General features: G+C 56.0%; 1 protein-coding gene across 2 annotated transcripts in view; it reads left to right on the forward strand.

Moving 5' to 3' along the window:
- OLFML2B (olfactomedin like 2B) overlaps positions 1-25,043 on the forward strand; it is a 32,073-nt gene extending 7,030 nt beyond the window's left edge. Inside the window, exons 4-8 of one of the 2 annotated variants that reach the window (XM_036922839.2) lie at positions 6,537-6,710; positions 12,181-12,406; positions 14,073-14,615; positions 23,330-23,506; positions 23,982-25,043. In XM_036922839.2, coding sequence (XP_036778734.2) covers positions 6,537-6,710; positions 12,181-12,406; positions 14,073-14,615; positions 23,330-23,506; positions 23,982-24,583 — 1,722 coding nt within the window. In that variant the 3' untranslated portion in view covers positions 24,584-25,043. Of the gene's footprint in view, positions 1-6,536; positions 6,711-12,177; positions 12,407-14,072; positions 14,616-23,329; positions 23,507-23,981 lie in introns of both variants that reach the window. The other variant, XM_036922837.2, reaches the window with a different exon arrangement.
- Positions 25,044-26,271: the final 1,228 nt, after the last annotated feature.

Consider the following 26,271-nt stretch of genomic DNA (forward strand, 5'->3'; position numbering starts at 1 on the left):
AGCTTATATAGCATTTGTGGTTTTTAAAGCATCCCATACACAGCTCGTTTGTTCCTGTCAGCTGGACAGGATGTGGGACCTAAGGAACGAATGACTTCCCTGCAGTCACGGTGCTAGGAAGCAGTCTGGGGCATAGGCCTTCTGGTTCCTGGTCCAGAGCTTTCTGATCAATCCTGTATATTTCTTCAAATTAATGCTGTCTGCTCTAGAAGCATCAGTTTTTCTTAACCAGAACTTAAAACAACAGCCCTTCCAAGGGAATTTCTAGCTAGAACCATGGCCGAATCTCATAAATCCTGTTAAATAGAATTGGAGTTGAATTTGGGAAGGTCCCACCCAGTGGAAGTGTCCCCGAGCCAGGCATGCCAAGGCGACGGGGACTGCGTGTGACAGCAGTCACGGATGGGTGTGGGCCCTGGGCCCGTGGAGTCCTGTGCCTCAGCTTGAGGTCCGACCACTTTTCTTCTGGCTCATGCTGGCTGACTGTCTGCAGTCACTGAAAAGGTAGAATGTTGGGTAAATGGAAAAGACGCTCCTTCTCCAGCCTGGCTGTGCAGGAGTGAAGTGACGTCCTGCTCCTGGTCTCTGGATAACCCGGAATCCCGAGAGGAGTTCTTTGGAGGTCCGACCAGACAAAAGGGGTCAGATTGGAGGGGCATTTTGCCCAGAGTAAGATCAGTGCTCGGCAGTAGAAGTGGGCACACGTGTGCACGTCCACCTCGGGTAGGTAGGAGGATGTAGGAGTGGGAACTCCGTTTGGTGAAAGAGGAAGGAAGGAGAGAGAAATGGAATCTAAACTGTTAGTCTCACCTCGTGGTAAAATCACCTTGGAAAGCTGGTTTTGGTTAATTTTTTTAGTTGTGAAACATGACATATATGTAGAAAAGTGCATAAACAATGAATGTCCAGCTTAACAAATTATGAATTAAATACCCCTGGAAACACTCCCCAACTCAAAAAACACAGCACACAAGCCCCCTGAAAGCCCCACATGCTCTCTCCTACTCGCGGCCCCCCACGAAGGGAGCCTCCACCTGATGTTTATGTCAATCATCTTCCTGGCTTTACTTCAGTTTCGTCATCTAAGGCTGCATCCCTAAATACGATGGTTTTGCCTGTTTTTGATATACAGACTTCTACAGATGTATGTGTTTGTGTGTCAATGTGTGTGTTTGGCTTCTTTTACTCAATTTTGTTTTTAATGCCTGTGTTGTTTTGTGACTTGTAGTCTGTTTGCTCTTATTGTTGGGTCGTATTCGATTGTGTGAATAGACCCCAACGTGTGCACCTGTTCTGCTGCTGATGGGTGTGGGGGTCGTGTTTAGTTTCATAATCCACAGTCGCCCGGGGAACATCCCTGTGTGTGCACTGCCCTGTATGTGTACCCTGGTCAACACGCGGGCGTGCGCTTCTCTGTGGTAACAAGCAGGAGTGGAACTGCTAGGCTGTGAGTTATGCTTATCTTCAGCTTCAGGGGATATTGCCAAACTCTTCCCAAGAGGGTGTACATGTTTACAGCCCCTGCAGCAGGGTAGGAACGTTCCACACAGTCCTCACCAACACTTGTATGGTCACTCTTGCTAATTTTGTCAATTTGGACGCTATCCTAGTAGGACCATCTCACTGCGTTTCCAAAACTGGACTCCCACACTCTCTTTCCTGTTCCCCTGACAGAACCCAAAACCCATGGGCAGCCCTCTAGAACTGGCCCAGGTAGAAGTGACCTCCCGGGTGGTCAGCAGCCCCAGATCATTAATATGATGGACTGAGGCCGACCCTTCCCTGGAGGTGGCTGGGATACAAGAAGTATGGGGGGGTGCTGGGGTTGGAGGGTGGGTGGGCACAGAGCATAGGCACCCCACAAACGGGAACTGGAAGTCTAGAAGGAAAATCTGTAGCTTCCAAAGGCAAAAGGCAGGCCCTGTTCATTGCAAGTAGACTTGGCAGTGGCCCTCATTCAGCTAAGACCCTTACCCTGAGCTCTGAGTGCACGCAGAGACCCCAGACTTAGAGGCTGTCCAGGCCTAAACATGGATTCTGAAGGCAGCAGGATGAGAGGCAGGGGTGCACCTCATGCCACATATACTGCTTCCAGGAGCAGACTTATTACCAAAGTGGAGAAAAAGAGGCCCAGGTCACTAAAAAAGAATCTCTCTGGCATCAAGGCTTTAGTTGGGTTAAGTCATTCCCATAAAAATTGCAAGTCTTTGTGAAGCAATGCCCCACCCCAACCTCGCTGCAGGATGCCTGTCAACTTTATGAGTCCTCGGATCTGCGTGACAGTGGACACTGACGCCTTTGTGTGTGGGCGTGTGGGCAGCCCTTGCTCTTAAAATAGAAGCATGCCTGCAAGCTTCGTGAGGTGTGGCTTCTGCCCCTTCTGGTACGGGTGGCCCTTTCTCTTTCTCTCACACCTACTCGCTACCTGTTTTGCAAAACGCATCCATGAGCACAGATGGGCACTGTGAAACCTTGTGTGTCATCTGAGGCCTTTCCTCCGGATAGATTTAAAGTCTCTGATGGATTTACCAGACTCAGAACCGACCCACTCCCCAGAATGTGCTGGCACAGACATTGCTCGGGCTTCTCCCCCAAACCTAAGGATCTGGTGGTCTTTGTGTTTCTGGTCTGGAAGGCAACATCAAAGGAGCACTCCTGACACTGGGGTGTATCTTTTTACCAACTAATAAGGAAATGCAGGTTTCATCTGTGCAGACTTGGCGGTGCACTAGGGGATGTGTTTCCAAGCCTCCCTTCCGCCTGCCCTCCACTCCCGTCAGGATTCTCTGAGCGCCCGCTCTCTTCCCACCACTCTCCTGCATGCTTAAAGGGCAGCCTCGGAGAGAAGCGTTCGCCACTCTGACCACAGTGTCATCATCTGTGAAAAGGGGAAGCTTTGGAGATACGTCTATGGTACATTTCAGCTCTACGTTATTTAATTCAATTTACATCTTAATAGGAGTTCAGGTCAGTATATGACCTCTGCCAGGGTTATGTATACTTCAAATCTAATCTGCCACCATGGAATGAAAGCTCTTCTTCTTGGCTAAGGGAATGTAAGTGTGAGAGTCAGCCCTCCATCTGCGGGCTTGGGGACAACCTGTACTGCCGGGGTGCAAGGGAGTGTGTAGCTGATCGAAGGGGTGAGGTCATCCCTAGTAAAGAAGCTCATCACCAGAGGCCTGGGACGTTTTGCTCTTTCCATTCGACTGTCCTTCCAGGCTCCGGACATCTTGAGGGTCATCTGGGGCTAAGTCATCTTTGTTTCCTAGGTCTGGGCCAGGACCGATGTGGACTAGACGGTCAGCAGCTGTTTGCTTGGGGAGCAGCTGAGCACGGCAGCTGGTGGCTCCCAGTGCCCAGGCCGGCCTGTCCGTGTCCATCAGCTGTCGTTGGAGGGATGTGCCACATCCTGCCTGTCCTGTCAGCTGGAGCACCAGCTGTTTCCAGCTGCTGTCCCCGCCAGCTCTCTTACCAGGGACTGGGGACAGCTGTCGGCAGGGTGGCTGTCCCAGGCCACCCGGTCTTAGTTGAGTCTGGAGCGCTCGGAGGGGAGGGGCACCCTCCCACCGTGGTCCAGTTAGCCCGTACTTACTTCACCCCCGCAAGGAAGCCTGCTCCCTGTGCCCTCAGGCTTGCCAACTGCATCCCAGCCCTATGCACGCCCAGCCATTGCTGGCGAAGCGAGGTGCCTCCTGGGACATGGGGCACTTGGCTGCAGCATGATGCAGTTGGACATCGGTGGATCTTGCTTTAGTAGTGACACCGCTCCAGCCACACCCCAGGGTCCCCCAGAGTGGAGTCCTAGGGCCGTGCTGGGCAGCAGATGTGGACACACCTCAGCCCCCACCTCAGAGGCGCGTTGTCATTGAGCTCCTGGGGAGGCAGGACTGCATCTGTCACCTCACCCTGACTTCTCTCTTCACGGCTCTTCTCCCTAGTCGGTGTCTCTCGTTCGTCGCTTCCCCCCCCTCATGGAGGGCGGTCTTCATCAGAGCATCCTCCTCCTCGGTCTGGCTTATGCTTGGTGCCCAGGACTGCACACACTAATGAAGGAACGCATCGGCCCCCTGAACCTGCTGGGCTCCGTTACGTGTCACTGGACGTGGGAGTTGCCAGGGAGACGCCCAGGCTCTGCTCTCAGCAGGTGCTTAGGGGTGTACAGATATGCCTGAAGCCCACTAAGGCCCCAGGCTCTTTTACTGTCCACCCAGAAAGGTTCGGCTCCAGTAAAACAGCGGCACACGCTAGGCCCCCTTTCCAGCAGCTATGCCCCGAGCTTCCTCCGTGTAAGGCACTTCTCAAACTTTAGTGAGTGTGCACATCGCCTGGGGACCTGGTTCAAAGGCAGATTCTGACTGGCAGGTCCATCCTGAGGCTGCATCTCTGACAGGCTCCTGAGGGACGGGACGCTGCCTGAGCTGCTGGTCTCAAGCACACTTTGGGTAGCCCAGATTTCAGGGAGTCCAGCGTTTCTGTTTCCCTGCTTACGCATACGCGCATCTTCTCATATGACCTGAGACAAAAAGGCAAGTTTTCACAGGCCCCTTTGATGGGCTCCATACTGCTCCAGAGGTGGCGGGGTGCCCGGACCCTCTCCCGGGTTCTTAGTGGTCCAGTGAGTGGCCCAACTGAAGCAGCGTGGGCCAGGAGGCTGGGTGCTGGGTTCAGCTCTGCCACGTTTTTTTAATGCATTCAGGCAAATCACATCCTTACTCTGAGCCTCAGTTTCCTCATCTGTGAAATGAAAGGTTAAGCTTGCTCGTGTTCTGGGGTCCATTCCAGCTGTAACATTCTATGGACACCATAACCACCTACATGACTCATTGACTCCTCATAATAACCCACAGGGAAAGTGCTAGAATCACCCCATTTTACCCATGGGGAAACTGATCACAGGAGTGTAAGTAACTCAGCCGAGATCACAGATGAAGCAATAGTAGGGCTGAGATGTGAAGCAGGCTGTGTCCTCTAGATCCCGTGCTCTTAACCGTGACACCTGACCGCCCCCGACAACACCGATCAGGAATGACTACACACCCAGTAAGACGGCTCATTCCCAGTAGTCTTGAAATAAGACCTCTTGCTCGCGGGCTTTAGGCCTCACACTTAATTCTATGCAATTTAGAGAGGCTGGCAAGGCCTGAGACCCATGGAACACATCGAGCCCTTGCAGTGCTCAAAACCTGGCGTGCAATGAAATGCCATGAGAATGGCCTGGCCAGTCCTCGTTCTGGCGCCTGGTTAATTTTAACAGGCACCTAGTGGCCTCTTCTGGGCAGCCCCTCTAGGAGCCACCAGAGCTACAGTGGGGGTCACCTTGGCTTCCCTCCAGGACATTAGTGACATCTTGCTGGGCTGCAGGGCTGTGCCTGGCAACATCTGAGCGTTTACACTTCCCACGTCTGTCTGATGAAGATGGAAAGCAAATGCGATCTCTCCTGTACATTACATGGTCACTCCCTCTGCCATCTCATCAACAGAGAATGTCCCATTCAAACATTCAGATGCTCTTAGGGGCCTTAGAATAGGGGCCCAGGTTGGACAATGCTGGAAGCTCTGTGTAGTGAACGTCTCTAAGAACTAGAGAAAGCGTGCCTGGGAGCCTGTCCACAGCTGTCCAGGACTCGGGTCCCACAGGGCATGCACCTTCTCCAGGACGCCGTCTCTGCTGCCTCTAGCCCACCTCCTCTGTCCTCGGAACTCCCTAAACCTCACATGGGCACTCACAAAACCTGATCGGTGGTCTTTCTCCTGCAGTGTGGACCCTCTCTCCCCAGTTAGAGTTGCTCTCTCCCCCCTGCCCTACCCCAGGACAGGAACCTTGAGGGTGTTAGCACTTAGAGCCTGTCTTGCTGCACGCTGCACCTCAGCCATGCACGAGGTACTCGACGTGTTGGCTGACCGAAAGGGGGCTTCGTCCTTTCTGGTATGATCCCCAGGTCTGGGGCTCTTTGACCCCCAGTGGGAGTCATTTAGGGAAACTCTATTTCTGGCTAAGGAGGGAAGTTTAAAGCCATCCTAGCAGTTTTCTATGTAAATGATGCTTTTAAAGTGCTGGGGAGTAGTGTGTGTTCATTCGAAGAGATTAAGTAGATTTCTTGGGCCACTTCGTTGAAAATTGCTTTAAAAACCCTTCTTTCATTAACTGAGCTACTCGTCACGTTTGGGGTGCCAGTGGGTGTTTTTTGTCAGTCATCAGTGGACAAGGGTGGACTGTGTGCAGACGACAGAAAAAGCCAGGAGCCCTGGTGGCCCGGGGATGTGGCAAGGCCATTGCTGGGAAAGTGGCGGAGGTGCCGGGCCCTGTTTCCAGCAGGGGGACACGCCGCAGCCGCCCCGGAAATGCTTCTGGGCCCTGGCACGGGGCTCAGCACAGGGCCAGACCCACGCTAGGGCCCCTGTGGCTTCTTGGCCCATTTCTCAGCCTGTTTTTATGTCTCCACATCCTGAGTGGAAGGTGGCTGTTGACTGCCTCCTGCTTGTCTACACAGCACTTTAGTGGATCCTCTTTTTACATATTTTTCTCTTCTCAGGAAGTTTCCAAAAATCTCACCAAGGAAAATGAGCAGATCAAAGAGGACATGGAAGAAATTCGAGCTGAGATGAACAAGAGAGGCAAAGAGAACTGCTCCACCACCATCCTGGACGCCATGCCGGACATCCGCTCGGCCCTGCAGCGAGGTGCGGCGGCCTACACTCACCCCGAGGTATGCGCGGCCCACGGGCCTCTGAGCTCAGCCCCTGGGGAGCCTGTACCAGCATCTCCCCTGTGCATAGGGCTTTCGAGGTTTCGATGCTTTCACAGTCATGTTCTCACAACCGTTCTGCACATCTGACGAGGCAGAGACTGGCTCCGTTTTACTCAACATTGAAGCCCAGAGAGGTTCGGTGAGGAGGTGGTTGGCCGGGCCTCAGAGCTGGGTCCCTGCATCCCAGGCCCTGTTCTTTTCATTATACCCCGTCACTCCTTTGTGGGCATCCCTTGCATTTATTTATAAGTAAGAAGAGACACCCCTGCTGGCCTTTTGGGGACCATCCTGGTCCACTCCTCCTGTCCTGGCATAATGAACAGTGCTGGTAATGATCCAAAGTGATATTATTCAATAATAATTGAAACTTTCCCTCCCAAAAGTGCTCTAGTTTGGAAACAGTAAGTTCTGTAACTGTTCCTATTTATAAGGCACTCTGTGAGGTGCCGTGTACCTTCCTCACTACGCCATGTAGCTTGTACTACAGCTCTGGAAAGCAGGCCAGGCAGAGGCCAAGATCCTCCCTTTGCAGAAGACGACACAGATCCAGGGACGCTCATGGTCTCGCTTGCTCAGCCAGGAAGTAGTGGCAGAGGGTCTTGAACCTCTCGTCTCTTTCCAGCCAGTGTGTCCCGTGCATGAGATGGAACATGATCTGATGTGAGTGGAGGGATGCCAAACGACCTCCCTGCTTAAAAATATCTGCCCATTTGATGCTCGTCTCTTCTGCTTCCAGTGCCTAAGTTATGTTTATGTCCTCATGGTTAAGTACGTCACCAGGGAATGTGTAGGTTATTGTCTACGTTGGGGCCCAAGAAACAGGCGTTGATTTGGGAGCTAACCCAAAAGAGTGGAAGAAGAAACAGGTACATTTTGGCAGCAGGACTTATAAATGGGATGCTGCTGTCAAGGCAGGTCCAGGAGATGTGTAATCCGAGGGGTGCCGGGCCATCCGGGCGATAGTGCAGCCATTGAGACAGGCCTCGCTTTCTGGAGCCAGGCCAAGGGTCGGGAGCGGGCAGCAGGGGCACTCCAGGTGCACGGCTGAGGGGTCCCCTTGGCCGGCTGCTGGCGGGCAGGGTGTGGGTAGAGCAGGGCCTGGGGCAGGCAGAGTCCTGGAGCTGTCGCTCTGTGTGTCACGACAAGAAGGGCTGGGGAGCGTGACTGGGGAGAACGCTTGCCTGGGTCGTTAAGACTTGGGCCGAGGAAGGAAGTGATCACTGGGTGTGGGAGCTCTTGGGCAGAGAAGCTCGTCAAAGTGCTGCCAGGCAGGCAGCAGCTGTGGGTTTGGGGAACCGGGCACATGGGTTCCAAAGGTGGGAAAGCAGGCAGATGAGGGCCTTGGAGGCAGGAAGCCCTGAAGGGGGGCATGCTGTCTGCATCCTGCCTGGTTTCTACTCAAAATAAGACCAACTCCAAACCAGAAAGCAAGGATAAGGAAGGCCAATAATTTTCTGGCTTTGCCCATGATAACTACTTTGATGTATTTAGGGACGTGTCATATTCTTTCTGTCATTATTTTTCTCTTTTTTCCGTGTCCCTGACACATGGCTACTTTATCAGCATGGCGGGCTTCTCTGAGCTCGGAGGGTCTGAGCTTGTAAACCCAAGAGCCAGGGGACACTGGGGCAGGAAGGGAACTGGGAGGTCCTTGCTCATCACACCTGGGGCCCAGCAGCTCCTATCTCAGCCTGTCTGGCGTCCTCCACCAGCCCAGGCGCCCAGCGGTGTCCGGCATTCCCTGCCCTCTCACGCTCCCAACTTTCCAATTGGCTGAGCTTGAAAATTCATGCATCCCCTTGATGACACAGTATGTGGTATGTTCAGGAACCCAGCTCAGATTTCCTGAGGGCAAACAGGAAACCAAATCAAACACACCAAACCCTTTTTCTCCTTGCTCAGCAAAGCCCTCGGCCGCCCCTGAGAACCCTATTCACCACATTGCTGAATTTAGCACCATCCACCCAAACCTGGGGTGGGGGACAGCCAGGGCCCAGGAGGGGCTGGAAAGGCGGAAGCAGCACAGGAGCCGCGGGCCTGGTCCTCTGCTCCCCTCAATTCTTGTCTCATTAGCGAGTCCTGCGCGGAAGGAGGGTGAATGGCATGCCTGGGTTTGGTCGTTATTCCCAGGGTTCTTAGAGGTGATCTGGGGGTTTCTCAGAATGGTGAAGGCCTCTCTCCAAGAAGATCCTCGCCTGGAGGGCTGGCAGGGAGCTCTGGGGGCTGGTTTGGGGGTGGGGAGGTCAGGGTGGGAACAGGAGCATAGGGACGCCAGCAGTTGAAGTCATACAACAGACTCTTGGGTTAACAGGGAGAGGAAATCAAAGTTGGTGGGGGCTCTGCTGCCCTGTGCAGCCTGTCGCCAGTGAGTCCAAGGAAATTATATGTTCCCTGGCAGGGGCTGTCCAGGGTGTTGCTCCATTTCCTTGGCTGGGCACAGGACTGCAGTTCCCGCCCATCCCTGAGAGCCTAGAATTAAAGACAGTTCCTGGGGTTTGCCACGAAGAAATGACAGTCTACTTTTGCAACACAGAGTGAAGCCAGGGTCTGGCAATTAGATGGCCCACAGCATCTGAGTCAAGGGCTGGGGCCTCTCTTGTCAGCCTCCCAGACAGCTCTTTCCAGTGGGAAATGAGGGATCCCCAAGTCTGCTGGGCACTAGCCAGACCATGGCCCTGAGGACTTGGGGAAGTAAACGAATTTTTGGATGGCAAATGAGTTAGTCCCGCAGTCACAGCTGTGGGCAGTGTGGCTTAAAATAAAGATGCTCACGGGCTCTGAAGGCTGGCAGCCCTGGGCCTGTTCAGAGCACTGTGACTTAATAAGTACCCCCTCACCACTTCCTTATGGACCAAATAAATGACTCCGAGCTTCTCTTCCCATATCTGTACAATGTGGATAGTAATACCTACCTTGCCCACTGTTGTAAGGTTACAAATAATATAACTAGCTTGTCTGCTCACACTAGGTGCTCACTAAATGTCACCACCACTGGCCACACATCCCTTGCCTCCTTAGTTGAGGTCACCTTACCAGCAAGAAATGGGAGCTGAGGGAGGGGCAGGCGGCAGGAGTGGGGGCTGCCCAGAGCACATGTCCGCCCTCCCTCCTGGGCATCTCTCGGGCCCAGCCAGGGGAGGCTGGCAGAAAGGTGCCCCAGCTTCCAGGAGTTGTTCACCATGTGCTAGGGAGCAAGGAATGCCTATTTAGGAACTGCCATGTCTGTTGCGCCAGCTGGATAAACTCTCTTGTCGCGGTAAAACCAGTGCAGACTTGGAGGTGTGGCCACGAATGACTCCAGGTTTTCCCTAAGCCAGATTTTAAAGGTCAAAACGAGAGACTGAGTTGCTTCTTCCTGGGTGAAGTGAGGAAGTTGGCCAAGATACTGGGTCCCTACCAGCTACCATCCATGACCCCCAGGGTCCTGCTCTGCCCCTCAGGACAGTGGGCATCTGGAGACAGAGGTTTTGTCTCAAAGTGGGCTCTGCTGTCTGCACGGACCTCACCAAGTTGCAAGATTTAAGGGAGTGCACCCACCTCCTCCTGGTGGGGATGAGCTTTCACGGCTCAAGTAGCTCTAGGAAGCTGCTCTTCACCATTCAGTTACTGGAGTCCTCACGAGAGCTGGGCTGCACCTCACCCCCTTAGGCCCTGCACACTTTTCTGGCGGAGTCACTGCCCCCTCGGAGCTGGACCCACCTGTGCGGTGGCTCTGACTTTGAACACAGCCAGCTCAAAGGCAGGCCCTGTGCCCAAGGTCCTTTGCTTTAAAAGGTGGGTGTCTGTGATCTTGGGTGGGGCGACATGATGAGATGGAACAAAGCAGCACCCAGAGACTGTGCCACACGGTGGGCACAAGAAGCCAGTCGCTGGGCAGCAGCTCTGTGCAGCACAGCACGGTCCTTCTGTGCGACCAGAACCACCACAGTGGCATTTGCATGGTGCCATCAAGGTGCCCGGGTCCTGGGCTGTCTACTTCAAAGATTGTTTTATTTGACAAAACCCCAGTGCCAGTCACAAATATAGACAGTTCCTTGTGATTTGCTATGATTCAAAAAGTTAAGTTGAACAAATATTTAGGAGCACCCACCCAGGGGAATCAAAGAAGAGCAAAAGGTGGTTTCTGCCCTTCCAGTTGCTCATTTAAGTAATGCCTGTGGAAGGGAAGTGCTGTAAATGAACTACAGACTTGTATCCATTACAAGGCAGCTACTCAGCTGAGTGCCTTAAACAATAGAGAGGTTCGTTGTCCTTTCATGGAGAAGAGCTCTGGAGGTAGGCAGAGCAGGCCTGGTATAGTTACTGCAAGATATCATTTATGATGTCCATCCTCAAAATCCCCTCATGGTCACGAGATGGCTGCTCAGCTCCAGCAATCCCGTCCACATTTCAGACCAGAGGAATGAGGAAGACTGCAAAAGATGCCTCCCAGCCAACGCAACCTCCCTTTTAAGGAACTTTTCCAAAAGCTCTCAACCCACCAATTTCTATGGATTCCCCACTGGCCAGAACTTAGTCCCCTGACCACTCCCACAAAACCAGTTCCCCTTTAGCAAGGAACACGGAGATGGGATTTCCAATTTGAAGTCTCTGCCACAAAGTACAAAGTGAGGATTGGGAAGGAAAGATTCATTCTGAATCTGGGAGTATTTGCTGAGGATCTGAGATTTCAGCCAGGCCCTGACAAATGGGTTGATTACAATAAGTAGCTGTCTTGGGGGAAGAGAATGGCCTTCTAGACAGAGAAGACAGTCTGAGCACAGCCCCAGCAGTTCAGGGAGCCCAGAGGCTCAGGGGTCAGCCAAGCGGCTGAAGGACAAGGGCGTAGAGGCAGGGGGCGGAACAAGAGAGTGCGGAGCTGGCTCTCGGTCGGCGCCTACGAGCTCTAAATGCAGGCCAAGGACTGTGGGCTTTATTCTGGATGCACGGGCGGGGGTTGGGGCAGTTTGTTCTGGGAGTGGACGTGACGCCACCAGGCTTCACCCTGGGGTGTGCCTTGGTCCGCAGGCCTCATGTCCCATCCCGGGCCCTTGCCCACACCAGGATCTCACTGGAACTGACACCAGACCTCAGTCTCCAGCATGGTGAGGCCAGGGTGTGAGGAGAGCCGCACGGCCTGGGGAGTCCGCGGGAAGGAGGGAGACGGGTCCTGGAGCCAGGCTGCCCAGGGTCGGATCCTGCTGTGTGACCTTGGGAAATGGACATAACCTTTCTGTGCTTGGGTTTCCTAATCTGTAAATGGGAATGAGAAAAACGGTTCCTTCCTCACAGGACTGATGAGAAGGGTCAAGTAGTTAACATACGTGATGCACGTGGGAAGTGGCTGTGGGATCGGCCTCAGGGGTGAGGATGCCCTCGGCTCTGGCAGCGCCCCCACCCGGCCTCTGCCTCTCTGACTGTGACCCTCCCCTGTGTCCCCCCCGAGGAGCAGTATGAGGAGCGGTTCCTGCAGGAAGAGACCGTGTCCCAGCAGATCAACTTCGTGGAGCTCCTGCAGGCGCAGCCCCTGGCCCCGCCCCAGGTGGTGCGGCCCCGGCGGCCCCTGCAGAGGCAGGTCCACCTGAGGGGCCGGCCCGCCTCCAAGCCCACCGTCATCCGGGGCATCACCTACTACAAGGCCAAGGGCCCTGAGGAGAACGACATTGAAGAACAGCGTGAGTTGGGGTCAGCAGGGCCGCCCCAGAGGCCGGGCAGGGAGGGAGTTAGTGTCGGGGTCCCGTGGAGACGCTCTTCCTGGGAGCCCACGCCCCTTCTGCAGTCTGGTTACTGCTGTGGCCCCAGAGTTATCTGGAGTTTGTGCTGCTTTTCCCCATGCCTTGCTGAGTGGCCTTGAGCAAGTCACTTGACTTCTCTGGGCTTGCAGAGCATGGCAGAGCGAGAAGGGACTTCAGTGCCCTCCGGGGAAGTCGTCCGCAGGTGCAGATGGGGACACTGAGGCTTGGAGGGGGAATGACTGGCTCAGAGCCGCGCTGGGGGCGTCCCCCTCCTGCCCCCCTGCTTCAGGGGTCCCAGGCTTCCAGCACCTGCCCTTTTATCTCCACCCTTTCACAGGAGACACATGTTCCCTTTCCCCTGTCTTATCTCATTTCCTTAACACTTCCTCCTCCTGTCTTCCTCCTTCCACCTGCCCCTCCCCTTCGGTCCCTCTTCCCCCTGCCCTGCACCCCGGAAATCCCCACGTGCCGCTCAGCCAGAGCCGGTCCTCCGTCAGGCCCCACACGGCAGCACCCCCCCCACCGCCTCCCGCCCCGCCTTCGCCTTCGCCTCCGTGGCTTATGCTCACCCTGCTGCTGGCGTGATCACTGTGGCCATTCTCAACTGTGCATGTTGTCTGTTTTCATTATCGATCGGTGGGAGGGTTTTCCTCTTTTACACATTCTGGAACAAGTCCTCTGTCAGTCACGTGTATTGTGAATATTGTCTCCCTGCCTGTGGTTTGCATTTTCAGTTCCTTAATGGTGTTTTTCATGAGCAGAAAAAACCTGTTTACCAATGATTTTTGGGGGGTTAGACCTTTTTGTGTCCTAAGAAATCTTTGTCTCCCTGTATTCCTTCTCAAAGCCTGCTCACTCCGCGATTTCATTCAGAATGAAAACTCAAGTCCAAACAGAGGACCCAAGCCCCACAGGACCGGCTCCTGAGCTCTCCTTGACCTCACCTCCTGTTACTCTCCCTGCGTACTCTCTGCTCCATCTGTGCTGGCCGCCTTGCATGTTCTGGCCTCAGGGCCTTTGCACTGCTGCCATTTCCCTGCATACTCTTCCCCCGATAGCTGCCTGGCCAACTCCCTCACCTCCTTCAAGCCTCTGCCCCCCTCTCCATCCTGCTGAGTCCCATCCTGACCACCTTCCCTGCTACTGCAGGTTCCCCTTCCCTCCCAGCTCTCTGGATGTCCTCGCCCTGCCTGACTGTTTCTCATGGCGCCTTCCAGGCACGTACTATCCCTCAGTGTCTCCACTAGGTAATAGCTCCGGGAGGACAGGGACCTTTGTTTGCCCATGGTTGTTGTCCGAGCCCCATAAATGTCTGCTGAAGGCATGGGCTGGATGACTGGCTTCCTGCATCCTCCCTGGGGGCCCCATAACCTGGGTGGCCTTTAGCAGCAGTCTGTTCAGAGAGACCCTCCAGGAAAGGCAGTGGCCTTCCATCTGTCACCTTCTTCTATGATCCTGGCTGGGCTCCCTCTCTAAATCAGAGGGTCATATGGAAGAAGGAAGCCCTCCTACTAATCCACTGAATACAGTGTGTGTGTGTTCTTGGTCACCGACCCAGGTTGCTCTTCTCCCCGAGTCACAAATGAACCTTCTGTTTGTTTCCCAGAAGATGAGTTTTTCAGTGGTGACAACGGAGTGGATTTGCTGATTGAAGACCAGCTTCTGCGACACACTGACCTGCTGCCCAGGGCCACCCGGAGGCCAGTAGCCACCAGTCACGGTGCTGCTGTGACGAGGGACGAGAGCACCCCACCCCAAGCCCTGTCCTCTACACGGCCCCAGGCCTCGACCTCAGCACCCAGCGTCCCTGACCCCACCCTCTCTGCCTCGGCTGAACAATTCTCAACGCCGGTCCAAACCTCCTCAGTGTCTCCAGATCCCACAGGGGAGGCCGTCCTCAAACCTTCTGCCGAACCAGCCACCACCGTGGCCCACACGTCCACCCAGCAACCTCTGGCCTCAGCTTCTCCGTCAGTGGCTCCTGGGGACGCATTTATGGAGGCTACACACACGGCCCAGGTGCCTCCCACCACAGTGCGGACAGACTCGCTGGGGAGAGGTGCGACTGCTGGGCAGGGTGCAGCCCTCACCAGCCCCTCCCGCCCCACCCTGAGCCCCGAAGAGGAAGATGACATCCGGAACGTCATAGGTGAGTTCATTCTACCTGGCCTGCGCCTCCCAGTCAGCTCCGGTGAAAGGCTGGAGAGAGGTTGACAGGAGAGGGAGGGGCCAGATGCCAGACTTCTGCCTAAAGTGGATTATGCCTCTGGCCAGTGATCAGTGTTGACATGTAGGATTTACATATTCAAAATAAGCCACTGACTGGGGTGGACTCCTCTCTAAAATATATATAAATTTATGGAGACAAGATCTCACCTCCCTTCAGCACTTTTGTAGACATTTGTTGTGTACTAGGCTTTATGATGGGTACTGGTTATTTGGTGATGACTAAGTTAAGCATTGGAACATCGTGTGCTAAATGCTATCACAAGAATGGAGAAACAGAAATGGGAAAGGGAACACCAGCTTGGCCTGGCTGCTAAGAAGGCTGGGGAAGCTTTTCTAAGGAGGTATCATTTGAGTTGGGTTTTGAAGGATGAGTAGGAGTTTCCTAAGTACAGAAGGGAAGCCTTCTGACTGTTAGGTCTAAAGGAACGAGGTATGTTCCAGAAGCGTGGCGAATGCAGCTCCCGCTTGGCAGCTCCAGGGCCACAGGACTCCTCTGAGGACAGTGAAAAGGAGTGTGGGAGGAAGCCCACCAGAGAAGGAGGTGGGAGCTGACAACAAGAATCTCTCCCAAACATGCATTAAGTCAGCACCGATGGTGATGGAAAAATAACCATTGAATAATTTCATCAAAATACTTGCTGAAAAATTTACATGATTTGACAGAGGACGTGGTCTGCCTTAGACCTGTCTTCCCCTTCTTCCCATTTTGCACTCCCTTGGCTGCCTCATTCCTCATCCCAATCCCTCCTCAGAATACGGTGCCCGCTACTGCCAGAGACAAGGTGGGGGAAGGAGCATGACACCTGCTTGCAGCCTGGCCTCTGCCGCGACATCTGTGACCTCGGCTAATTTCCTGCCCTTCTGCAGGTCTCAGCTGAAACTTGGAATTCGCTAAAGACTGTTTCCCCCATTAAATTCTGTGGTTTTCTGAAGTAAGTTTATCAGGCCAGGATACAGCAAGGGATTCTTATTGGGTGAAAATCCCAAGATGGTAGAGCAGGGAAATAACCAGCACAAACGGTCCCGGGGCAACAATCTCATGAACCTTGGCCCTGAGCTGCTGAGCAGAAAGGCAGTTCTGTTCTGGGCCACAGATGTTCGGGTGGGAGCAGGAGAGCATGTTTCCATGTTTTTCTCTTCTTTTTCTTGCCCTTCCGCATGGAAAGCAAGCTGATCGCAGAATAGGAAGTGGATTTCTCAGTGTTTGGATACTCGTGCTGCAGGTCCTGCTCGGTTTCTCTGGAATGTCCTGGGGCCTGGGCAGCTCATGGGAGCACAGCCCCCGAGCCCAGCGCTCCGTCTGCCCCTCTGCCGTGGAGGGAGCTCCGCAAGGCCGCACGGCCCCACTACAGGGGCCAGATCACCAACAGTGGCGACAGGCTGCAGGTGACCCACACACTTGCATGTCCTCAGCGGTGGCGTTTGCCAGCCTGCGAGCCCTTTCCCTGGGTGACCTCCTAGGCAGGAGTGCAGACCAGCCGGGTCTCTGTAACCCCTCTCCAGCCTGGGCCCCGGCGCCCGCAGCCTCTCCGCGCCAGCCTCCCTGGGAGGTGCCACCGGCCGGCTTTTCCGGTGGAACTCCCAGCGTGCACCTTCCTGGGATTCTGAGCATTCCACCCCCCTGCGGCAGCCTGACTGACATGTTGATGCCCAAATGGGAGAAACCGTGTCCTAGCAGCCATTTATCTGCCTGGTGGCAGGAGCTCGAGGTGGGAATACATGTTCTCTTGTAGTTCAATATTCAGTTCACCCAGGAAGATAGCGTCACGTAGAGGGTGAAGGTTGTGCTTGAAGACTGGCCTGTAGAGTTTTGCAGAAGAGCTGGGGTCCTTGCCTCGACTCTACTTCAGAAAACACAGGGATGTGGACACACACGTACTGTTCTCATCAAATACCAAGGGGTGGAAAGAGCGGGCGGCATGGAGAGAAGAAAAGTTTGGCTGTTCAGGCAACGTGGAGTCTTGGCAAGTTTGTTTTTGGGAATCATTTTTAATCATTTATTGCTGTCAAGTGCCTCTCCCGGGCTGCTGTGAGTGTGGATGAACCTTTCCAGAACCTTCTCTGCAGACCCCCAACTTGCCTGTGCCTGGCCAAGTAAGACTGTGATGTCCTTCATGTCCTAGTCATCAGCTACATAAAAATCGTTTGGCTGAAACCGACACGGGCCACTGATATGCAGCCCGTAAAAGGCTGTTTGCTATTGAATGACACTGGCAATTTTGATTTTGAGCTGTTTGGAGATGTGTTTTTATATAAAGACACACCCTATATAAAAGGGACATCCTATCCCATGGTTTCCAAACCTAATTTTGTGATGTCCTAAAATGTCTACCATTATTTTCAGGGGAATTGTAAAACTCTCAGAAACATTCCAAAAGCGAGTAAATTAGAATGAACTCTCGGCTGTGAAAGCATTCAGCCAGAGCGTGGTAGCTTTAGGACAGCAAGAGGGCAGATGGCGAAGGGAGGGGATCGGTCACCGTCCAGGGGCCCCGGGAGGTCCCTGCAGGCTACTGCAGAGGAAGGGATGGTTGTGCCACGTGGCCTGCGTGGCAGTCGCAGACTTGAACAACGGCAGCTCCCAGTGCATGTCTGAGAATAGGCCAGTTGGGGCAGGAGCAAGGGGTGGGGAGAAGCGGGCACACAGGGCATCAGGATGACAGCAGTGCCAGAGAGCCTGGCTCGCCGCTGAATCTAGGAATTGTGGTCTGCGAAGACTCTCCCACACAGCGCACAAGCGGAACGACCCCCAGGCTGGGCCGGCCACGCCGGCTGTGGGCATGAGCTGGCCGCTCTGCCCGCCGCATGTCAGCAGGGCTGGCGTGACGCAGCCGGGGCCCCGGGCAGCTGCCCTGAGACACCTGACAGGCAGCCCTCCCCACCCCCGACCCGCAGGGACACCGGGCTGTGCTGGCTTTACCCGGCCCCCTCAAGCCACTGGGAAGCCCGCTCACAGCCAGGGCCTCTGGCCCTAGAAACAGGAATATAAAGTAGAGACTTCCTTGTAAATGGATAAGCAATAAAACCTAGGCCTCTGCAAGGAAAAAGAGTGCACTCCTGAGTCGTTCAGCCCTGCACTGCTGGCCAAGACATGCTCAACCCCCTTCAGGGTAATTTGGGGTGCGGGGAGGGGCCCCACATACTGTGGAGTGCCGTCACTGAGGGCTCCCGCCAGCTCGCAGCTCTAGGGCAGAGGGCCCTCCAGGCGGAGCGGACAGCACCCCCGGGTGGCCAGGGGACTGAGGGCGGCCCCCATGCCCTGCAGCCTAGGGATTAAGACGTCTGGGGCGGCAGTGAGGGGCCTGACAACCAGGGGAGTCGAGACGTCATTCCCAAAGGGGCAGAGAGGGTTCCAAGCAGGGGAACCATCTTCAGATTCATGGTTAAAGCGAAGCACAAATGCAGGCGAGGCAGGGGTACAAGGACAGGCAGCTCCCTCTCCCCCGGGGCACACACAGGCTCTCTAGACACCAGCACCTCCCACCTGCGGGGAGGGAGCGCAGCTGTGGGGAAGGTGCCCAGGGTCAGAGGAACTCTCTTCTGCAAAGCGATGCTGGCCTAGCTGTCGTGAAGGATGAGGAAGATTAGCCAGGCCCAAAAGGAGGGTGGCCTTGCCCTGAGAGGCGGAGCGCAGGTGGCAGCAGAGCGAGGAGGCCGGTCAGGCCCAAGGCGCAGCTTGTGGAGAGCAGAGCAGAATGCAGACGCGGGTCTCGGGGTCGCAAAGCACACAAAGCGCTGTCACAAAGCTTTTCCCTTCCATGGCGCCTCTCCCTCTCTCCTGTTACAGTTTCCTGTTGGCTGTGTCAAGCCACCGTAAGTACAGATATACTAAAAATATAAATTATCAGCATGAGGTTTACCATTCTTCTTTACATTATTGTACAACATCAGGTCGAAGTGCAAATATATGACCGTCTAACTCATAGGTGGGACCCGCCACGTGGACGCGATCCCCCTCCGCAGCGCCCACATGCACAGGGGTCCTGCTCTTGGCAGAGCACCGCACACGCTGTGCCGAACTAACTCCCCGTTGCTTCACTGCTCCATGTGCACGGGGCCCACGCTCCCTACCTGAGGCTCCCTGAGTTAAGGACGAAAAAGAAAAGGAACTTTGAGTCACCCTATCTTTCCCTCTCCTGTGTCATTTTCAGATGATGGCTAACGTAGGGAAGGGGTGCAAGAGAGAAAGAATATGATAGGGTCCCTGGGTTATTCATGTTTCTTAAAACCCCATTGTCTTCTTCCTACATTCAAAGCAAGTTCTGGTTCAAATGGGAAGTGTAGCCTCGGGGGCTGCCAGGCCCCATTAACTCATCATAAAGGCGACGCGCTTACCTCGGTGCACGTGGAGGCTGGCTGACTGCCTGCGCGCAGTGGGTCCCCCTGCAGTTCTGCTCCTGAGGCACAGCAAGGGCTCACGGGCACCTGCGGGGCAAGAGGGCAGACACAGGAGATGCATTCTCTGCACTCCCGCGCCCACTCCACTGTCCTGTCAGACCTCACTTACACAACACAAGCTCAAACATCAAATTATTAAGAATTTCAAGAGGGGGGTAGCAGAGCATTAAACCCAGGGTGATCCCTTCTGAGCCAGGGGCCCGTGTGATTGCACAGGTCACATGCCCAGGAAGCCTGCCCGGGGCCTGGCACCCCTGGGGAATACAAGCAGTCGGGAATGGGAAAGGGATCTCAAGCAGGCAACCCGAGGGCCGAATTCGTCCCAGCGTTTTTCCAGTCTTGAACTTGAATACCTTCAGGCCGGTATCTCCTGCACCCCAGCACAGCGTCTGGGGCTGCCTCCTGTCCCACCCTCAGCACACTTCACTCCTAGCGGTTTCTGCTTGTCCCGGAGGCATTAGAGTTTGAGAATCTGAGTGAGGGGAGGTGGCGAGAAGTACGGATGGCGCTGCAGGAGAGGCTGACGTGCTAGGATAGGACTCGGGCTTCACGCCGCAGTCCACGATGGAGAGTTAAGGGTTTAAGTGGAAAGCAGCTCGGGACGACTGTGGCATAGGTGAGGAGGGGCAGAGATGAGCCAGAGAGGCCACAGGTGGGATTGGAGGGACCCAGGCAGGAGGCAGTGAGGTCCACAGTCCCCCCAGAGGTGGAGGGGAGGGCAGAGGGGCCAGCGAGCAGGGTGTCCGTGGGCAGGGAGAAGGGACATCAGGGAAGCCCAGCCTGCTGGCTTGGTTAGTGGCTGGTGCGCCACGCCTTTCTCCAGGACCGGAAGTACAGGAGGAGCAGGTGGGACCCGAAGCAAATGAATTCCATTTTAATCAGTTAAGTTTGAGGAGCCGGGAGGACACACGGGAGACAGACGGCTGGTAGGCAGGTGGCTGCACGGTGCTCAGGTGCAAGCTCAGGGCTGAGGGTCGCCGGGAGGAGCTGAGTGTGCCCGCGAGCGCAGGAGGCATGAGAAGCGCTGGCTGGAGGCGGAGCTCTGACGGGCAGCATTTGAAAAGTGGGCAGGAAAGAGAAACCAGCCATAGAGCCAGGGAGGCGTGTCTGGGAGGTGGGCGGGGCCAGGAGAGAGGAGCGCCAATGCCCAGGGGGGCAGGGACCTGAGGTGGGTGGGTGGGGGCCCAGGTGGGCCATGGCAGCACGTGAGCGGTGAGGCAGCAGCCGGGTGAGGGCTGAGGAGCATGTGGGTGGCATCATGGGTGACAGGAGCGGATGCTCCCTCCGCCCTGGGGGAGGCCTGCCAAGTGAGCCCCGGGGGCGGGGGCGGGGGCGGGGGGGGGGGCAGGGGAGCGCCTTGTTTGCTGATTTAAGAAGGTGAGATTTGAGCAGGTGGATATGCTGAGGGCAAGAGCCCCATCTTTTCAGACCCTGGGAACCTTTGAAACAGGGCCAACGGCCTCCCAGGACTATTGATGACTGAATGAATTGATACATACATAGTGTGTAATAAACGTTCGCTATCCGGTCACCTTGCTTGGGCGAATCTCCGAGAGGAGTGCACACAGCTCTCTTCTCTGGAGCTCTTCTGCACAGCCTCCCCTGCCCCTCATTACCCGTGGACAGAGGCGGTGTCTTCTCTCCAAGGTGGCCAAGCGGGGGGCATCTGAGTGGCCCCAGGTCTCACACTGCGGGCATGGGTCTGGCCTTGTGCTTTCCCGACCTCCCTCGACCTGTCTTCCGGTGCTCTAAAGCCACACGTCCGTCCCACTGTGACATTTGGATTAAACAGACTTTGGAGTCAGTAGCAGGGCCAGGGCCACCGCAGCCAGGCCTCGGGCTCTAAACCTGAGCATATTCCGTGCCCCACCTGGTGCTGAGACAGGGCCGCGGAGGGACTCGGGGGGCTGTCTAGGGCGACCTCCTACATCCAAACTCAGATGAGCCCAGGCTTCCAGGAGCCGACTGGCAGGCCCGTGTCTGGTCACAGAGGTGGCACAGCCGTGGCGACCCCCCAACAGAAACCCTCGCCTCCCACAGCCATTTGCGGGGCTCTGGGGCAGGGGCTGGGGTCTGCCTCAGACAAGCTTTGCCAGGGGAAGGGGGCCATAAAGATGCCCTCCCCGGGGCTGGCACGCTAGGGCTCACCTCAGTGTAGAGGAAGCAGGCATCTCCGCGGGCACCAGGGCCCCCCCGCCGCTCTGCACCAGGAAATAAAACGTCCGTCACGTCCAAGGGTTTCCACCCCGGGAAAGTTCACTCTGGATTCAGGGAGAACAAGAAATGGCAGTGGAACGTTCTTAGGGTAAAAGGGTTTATACGCAGCTTTGTTCTCGTGGTGGCAAGTCAAGCGCTAGAATCCCGACCGTCCGCCTCGGGGCAGGTCTGCAGGCAGCGAGCTGGTCTCTGCCCGCGGGGCCTCTCGCAGCGCTGGGCGGAGCTCTTTACACGTCAGTGAGAGCCCGCGGTCCACACGTGTGCGAGGCTGCACCTGTGAGCACTGCACGTGCGCAGTGGGCCAGCCGACCAGGGTCCGGGGAGGATCCTGGCCGCGGAACCTCCGTTTTCCCTACACACCTTCCATCAGACCCTTGGCAGGCCAGGCTCGGCCAGAAACTTTTATTTTATTGCTTTGAACGGATGAGCCCAGTTGTGGGGGAATGAGGCTTTGGCTGGTAGCTTCTGCCGCTTGTCTTAGGGAGCCCGAATCTCTCCCCAGTGTGTGGGACCGGGACCTCATAAACCCCCCAGAGCTGCCTGACCCCTGCCAATTGCATCCAACTCTGTGGCCTGCCTGCAAAACAACGTTCATCCCGCTTCCAGCTGCCTCTGCCTGGGGGCCACAGGCACAGTGCCTGCCCCGTCCTGCCGGCTTGAGCCCCTTCCTTGGACCACCAATGGGGGAGCAAAAAGGATGGACCAGACTGGACCAATCTGGAAATGAGGGTGGCCTGGAATTCAGCCCCGAACCTGAACAGCAGGCCTTTGGTTTACCCACGTGAACGTCAGGCACCCATCATTCTCATCACTGTCTCCCACCTGCGCACCTGTCCTGAAGGCAGGTGGGAGGTGTTTGCTGGTCCCAGCTGCCAGGAGTGGGGGCTCGTTGGGAGGAGTGGATTCACCTGCTGCTCCCCCAGCCCCCCTCCAGTGCCCTCTTCCCACCTCCTCCCTAACCCACCACTGCAGGGACAGGAAGAGCACGTGCCCTCAGCTGGCATGTGTGATTTCAGCGTCATTGAGGGTCATGTTCAATAATAATATTGCATAAGCAATGCAGGCTTTCGACTTGGTCTGGAATCCAGCATGGTTCTAGTGGCCTTTAGGGCCTCTCCTGGGCACCAGGTCACTACAAAAAGCCCCTCAGGAGGACATTGTGGAGTTCCTGTCCCATTAAGGCAGACTTGACCTTAGAAGGGGCTTTTACAGCCAGAGTAAGTCCTTATGGGGGGCTTGGTCCCCTGCCCCTCCAGTTCCCCAGAAGGGGACCCTGGCATCCTGCCCACATAGTGACAGGATCATAGGCCTGAGGGCAGCTCTCAAGGACTAGCAGGTGGGCCTCAGGGGCATGAATACCCACTGCTGGGTCAGGGCTGGTCTCTGCGGGTGACCTGCCCTCAGACAGCCTGGGCCAAGCTCCTCCAGGGAGCTCAGCAGCCAGAGGAGCTCCGTGTTCCTGGTCATACCTGACAGAGTCCTCCGGTCCGGTCACATCTCTCACACTGCCATGTGTTCATCCAAGATTCAGAACATCTGCTCCAGACCTGCCATGTGCCAGACACAGAATCCCAAGGGCGGAGGGGAGGACAGGAAAGGCACAGAGCCTGTGGCCCCCGTGGTGCTCGTGCTCTGGGTGGGGTGGGCACAGAGGGAGGGGAGAGGTGCACGCGTCTCTGAGGTGTGCAATGCTACGTCCTGGGAGAGGTGCAGTCACAGGCCTCTGGGAGCAGGATGGGGTCCGAGAGGAGAGAGCGGATTTTCAAAGGCGGGTGTGGTGTCAAAAAGGGCTTTGGAGTTTGTAGAATGGAGGCCAGCAGCAGAGCTCAGTGGCGTGAGGTGGCGACAGCAGGTGGCCCTGCGGGACTAAGGTGCCCGACGGTGAGAGGAGCACAAGGGTGATGCCAAGGAAATGTGTGTTCGGCTTCTGCCGGCTTCAGACCCGGGGGGAGCCGGGAAGGTTCTGGCTGCAGGCACTCTGCCATCATCCTGTCCCTCCACCCACCTCTTGGCCCTCAGGAAGGTGCAAAGACACCCTCTCCACGATCACGGGGCCGACCACACAGAACACTTACGGGCGGAACGAGGGGGCCTGGATGAAGGACCCGCTGGCCAAGGACGAGCGGATTTATGTGACCAATTATTACTATGGCAACACCCTGGTGGAGTTCCGGAACCTGGAGAACTTCAAACAAGGTACACGTTTTGGGCCCAGCTCTGTGGTGTCCTTCCCGCTTCCCTGGGTTTTATTCATGGCCAGGTCTCTGGGTGCAGACGGACTGGGAGGGCCACACCGCTCTCACACCCTCACATTCCCTGCTCCCAGGGTCCCTCCCCAGGCTCCGGGGGCGAGGGCGGCCTGGAGTCCGGTCCAGAAGGCAGCAGAGAAACGCCGCCCTTTCCCCTGCCCCTGGCAGTTCACGGACTGCGCTCATGTAGGGCAGCCCCCCGGCTCCTTGGAACAGCTGGGTGGGGACAGCAGGAGGCATCCTTTCTGTGGCAGAGAGGAGGCCAGGCCCTCAAAGCTGACGCCACCTGCTGCAGATCCCAGACACAGACCCGGGACTCCAGGCCCCCAGCCGCCTGCTTATCCCATTCCACGAGCCACCGCCACCCTGGCTGGCAGGTTGTCCCTGGCCACGGTCTGAAGCCTGTCCCCTCACTGCCGCAGGTCGCTGGAGCAATTCCTACAAGCTGCCGTACAGCTGGATCGGCACGGGCCACGTGGTGTACAGCGGCGCCTTCTACTACAACCGTGCCTTCACCCGCAACATCATCAAGTACGACTTGAAGCAGCGCTACGTGGCCGCCTGGGCCATGCTCCACGACGTGGCCTACGAGGAGGCCACACCCTGGCGGTGGCAGGGCCACTCGGATGTGGACTTTGCCGTGGATGAGAACGGTCTGTGGCTCATCTACCCAGCCCTGGATGAGGAGGGCTTCAGCCAGGAGGTCATCGTCCTGAGCAAGCTCAACGCTGTGGACCTGAGCACGCAGAAGGAAACCACGTGGCGCACGGGGCTCCGGCGAAACTTCTACGGCAACTGCTTTGTCATCTGCGGGGTGCTGTACGCCGTGGACAGCTACAACCAGCGCAACGCCAACATCTCCTATGCCTTCGACACCCACACCAACACGCAGATCATCCCCAGGCTGCTGTTTGAGAACGAGTATTCCTACACCACCCAGATAGACTACAACCCCAAGGACCGCCTGCTCTACGCCTGGGACAATGGCCACCAGGTCACCTACCACGTCATCTTTGCCTACTGACACCCCTGTCCTCGCACACAGAAGGAGGGGGGCTACTGGCACCTGTGTGTGTGTGAGTGTGTGTGTGTAGATGGGTACGTGTTGTTTAAAAATATATATATTATTTTGTATAATATTGCAAATGTAAAATGACAATTTGGGTCTATTTTTTTTTTTATGTGGATTGTAGATCAATCCATACATGTATGTGCTGGTCTCACCCTCCACAGTTTCTATTTTTGTGCAAATGAACTTCTGACCAGGAACCACCTTCCTTCAAACCCTCAACTCCTCCAGCTCCCAGATCACGACGGTCGAAAAGGTTTCTTCATCTGGGTCTCGCAGGCAGATGGTCCCAGGAGGAGGAGGGAAGGAGGCCAGGAAGAAGTGCTAAGGGGCAGGAAAGAAACGGTACTGGAGAAGTTTAAAAAACACAGAAAAATGCTTTTTTTTTTTTTAAATAAAGAAGAAATTCAAAATCGCCTCCAAATGTGTTTTTGTTTGGCTGACTGGGGTCAGGTCCTCTCCCCCAGAAGGAGACTCAGTGTGTGATCCAGACGACCGTTCAGGCACCACGCGGCTCGAAGGCCCTCGGCTCCCCTCGCGATGAATGTGTGCGGGACGAGGATGACCGCTGGCCCTGCCCCAGCCCACTGAGCCCCACGCAGCACCTGTGCCCACAGGGCGCCCTTTCCTCCACGCCATGCAGATAGGAGGCTGAACATCAGAAAAAGTCTCAGCAGGTGTCTCCGCAGGTTGTGGGAGGGGCGGCACCAAGGATGATGTGGAAAGACAAGCAGCTCGTGTCTCCACTGCCGCCGCCCCGCCTGCCCCGTTTGGCGATCAGCTGCTGCCTGGCGCGCGTTCCCCAGCCCCTGCGCAGGCCCGCTGCGTACGCTTTCCTGCAGGGTGGTTACGCCACCTCCGCCCAGGCTCAGCTGCCCCACTGACGCTACTGCAACTAACAGATGTCCAGATGGTTTCACTTGGTCTTACGGATGTTTGGATCATATTTTCTTCAGCAAATGCAAGCATCTGCCTGCTTAGGAGGCAGGAGAAGTGTTACAGGGAGAGAGATGGTGGCAGCGAGCCGCCCGTGACCAGAGGCCTTGCCTGGCCAGAGGAGGAAACGAGCCTTCCCTCCTGGAACCCGGGCCTTTCTGGCAGGCGTGGGTCGGAAACCACAGCAGAGCTCCACCCAAGCCCCAGGCTGAACTGCTCCGTGGGCCTGGGGCAAGCCTCTGGGGGAGTCACGGGTGGGGAGCTGAACGTCATACAGAAACGTTTACCCATCTGCCTGTATGAAGTGATGTGTTTACAGTTGCCAGACTCCTGCTCCGGGGGGTGGTCCCCCACTCCTCCTGGAGACCCCCTCCCATGGCTGGGATGCCCGGAGCTGGGCTGGGTGGCTGCCCCCTACCACCTGTGCCCTGTCCAGGCTCGGTTGTTTGCTCTGCCTTAACCTCTCGTTAGGTCTCTATCCACCTCCCGAAAGTTGGTCTGCCTGCAGCATCCGGCAGGGTGGCCTGTGACAATGGGTTTCAGGGACAAGCAACCAAAGCGGCTGGAAGAGGTCGGGGCTCTGTCAGGGCCCAGTTGTCATGCAAAACAATCAGTTCTGGGAGGCCAAGACATAGGCTGTCCCCCCAGGAAGGCCAGGACCCAGACTGACGCCCCAAGGCGGGAAGGGCAGGTCAGAGGCCAGGCAG

Source organism: Manis pentadactyla, chromosome 19 (genome assembly GCF_030020395.1).
Source record: "Manis pentadactyla isolate mManPen7 chromosome 19, mManPen7.hap1, whole genome shotgun sequence".
Lineage (NCBI taxonomy): Eukaryota > Metazoa > Chordata > Mammalia > Pholidota > Manidae > Manis > Manis pentadactyla.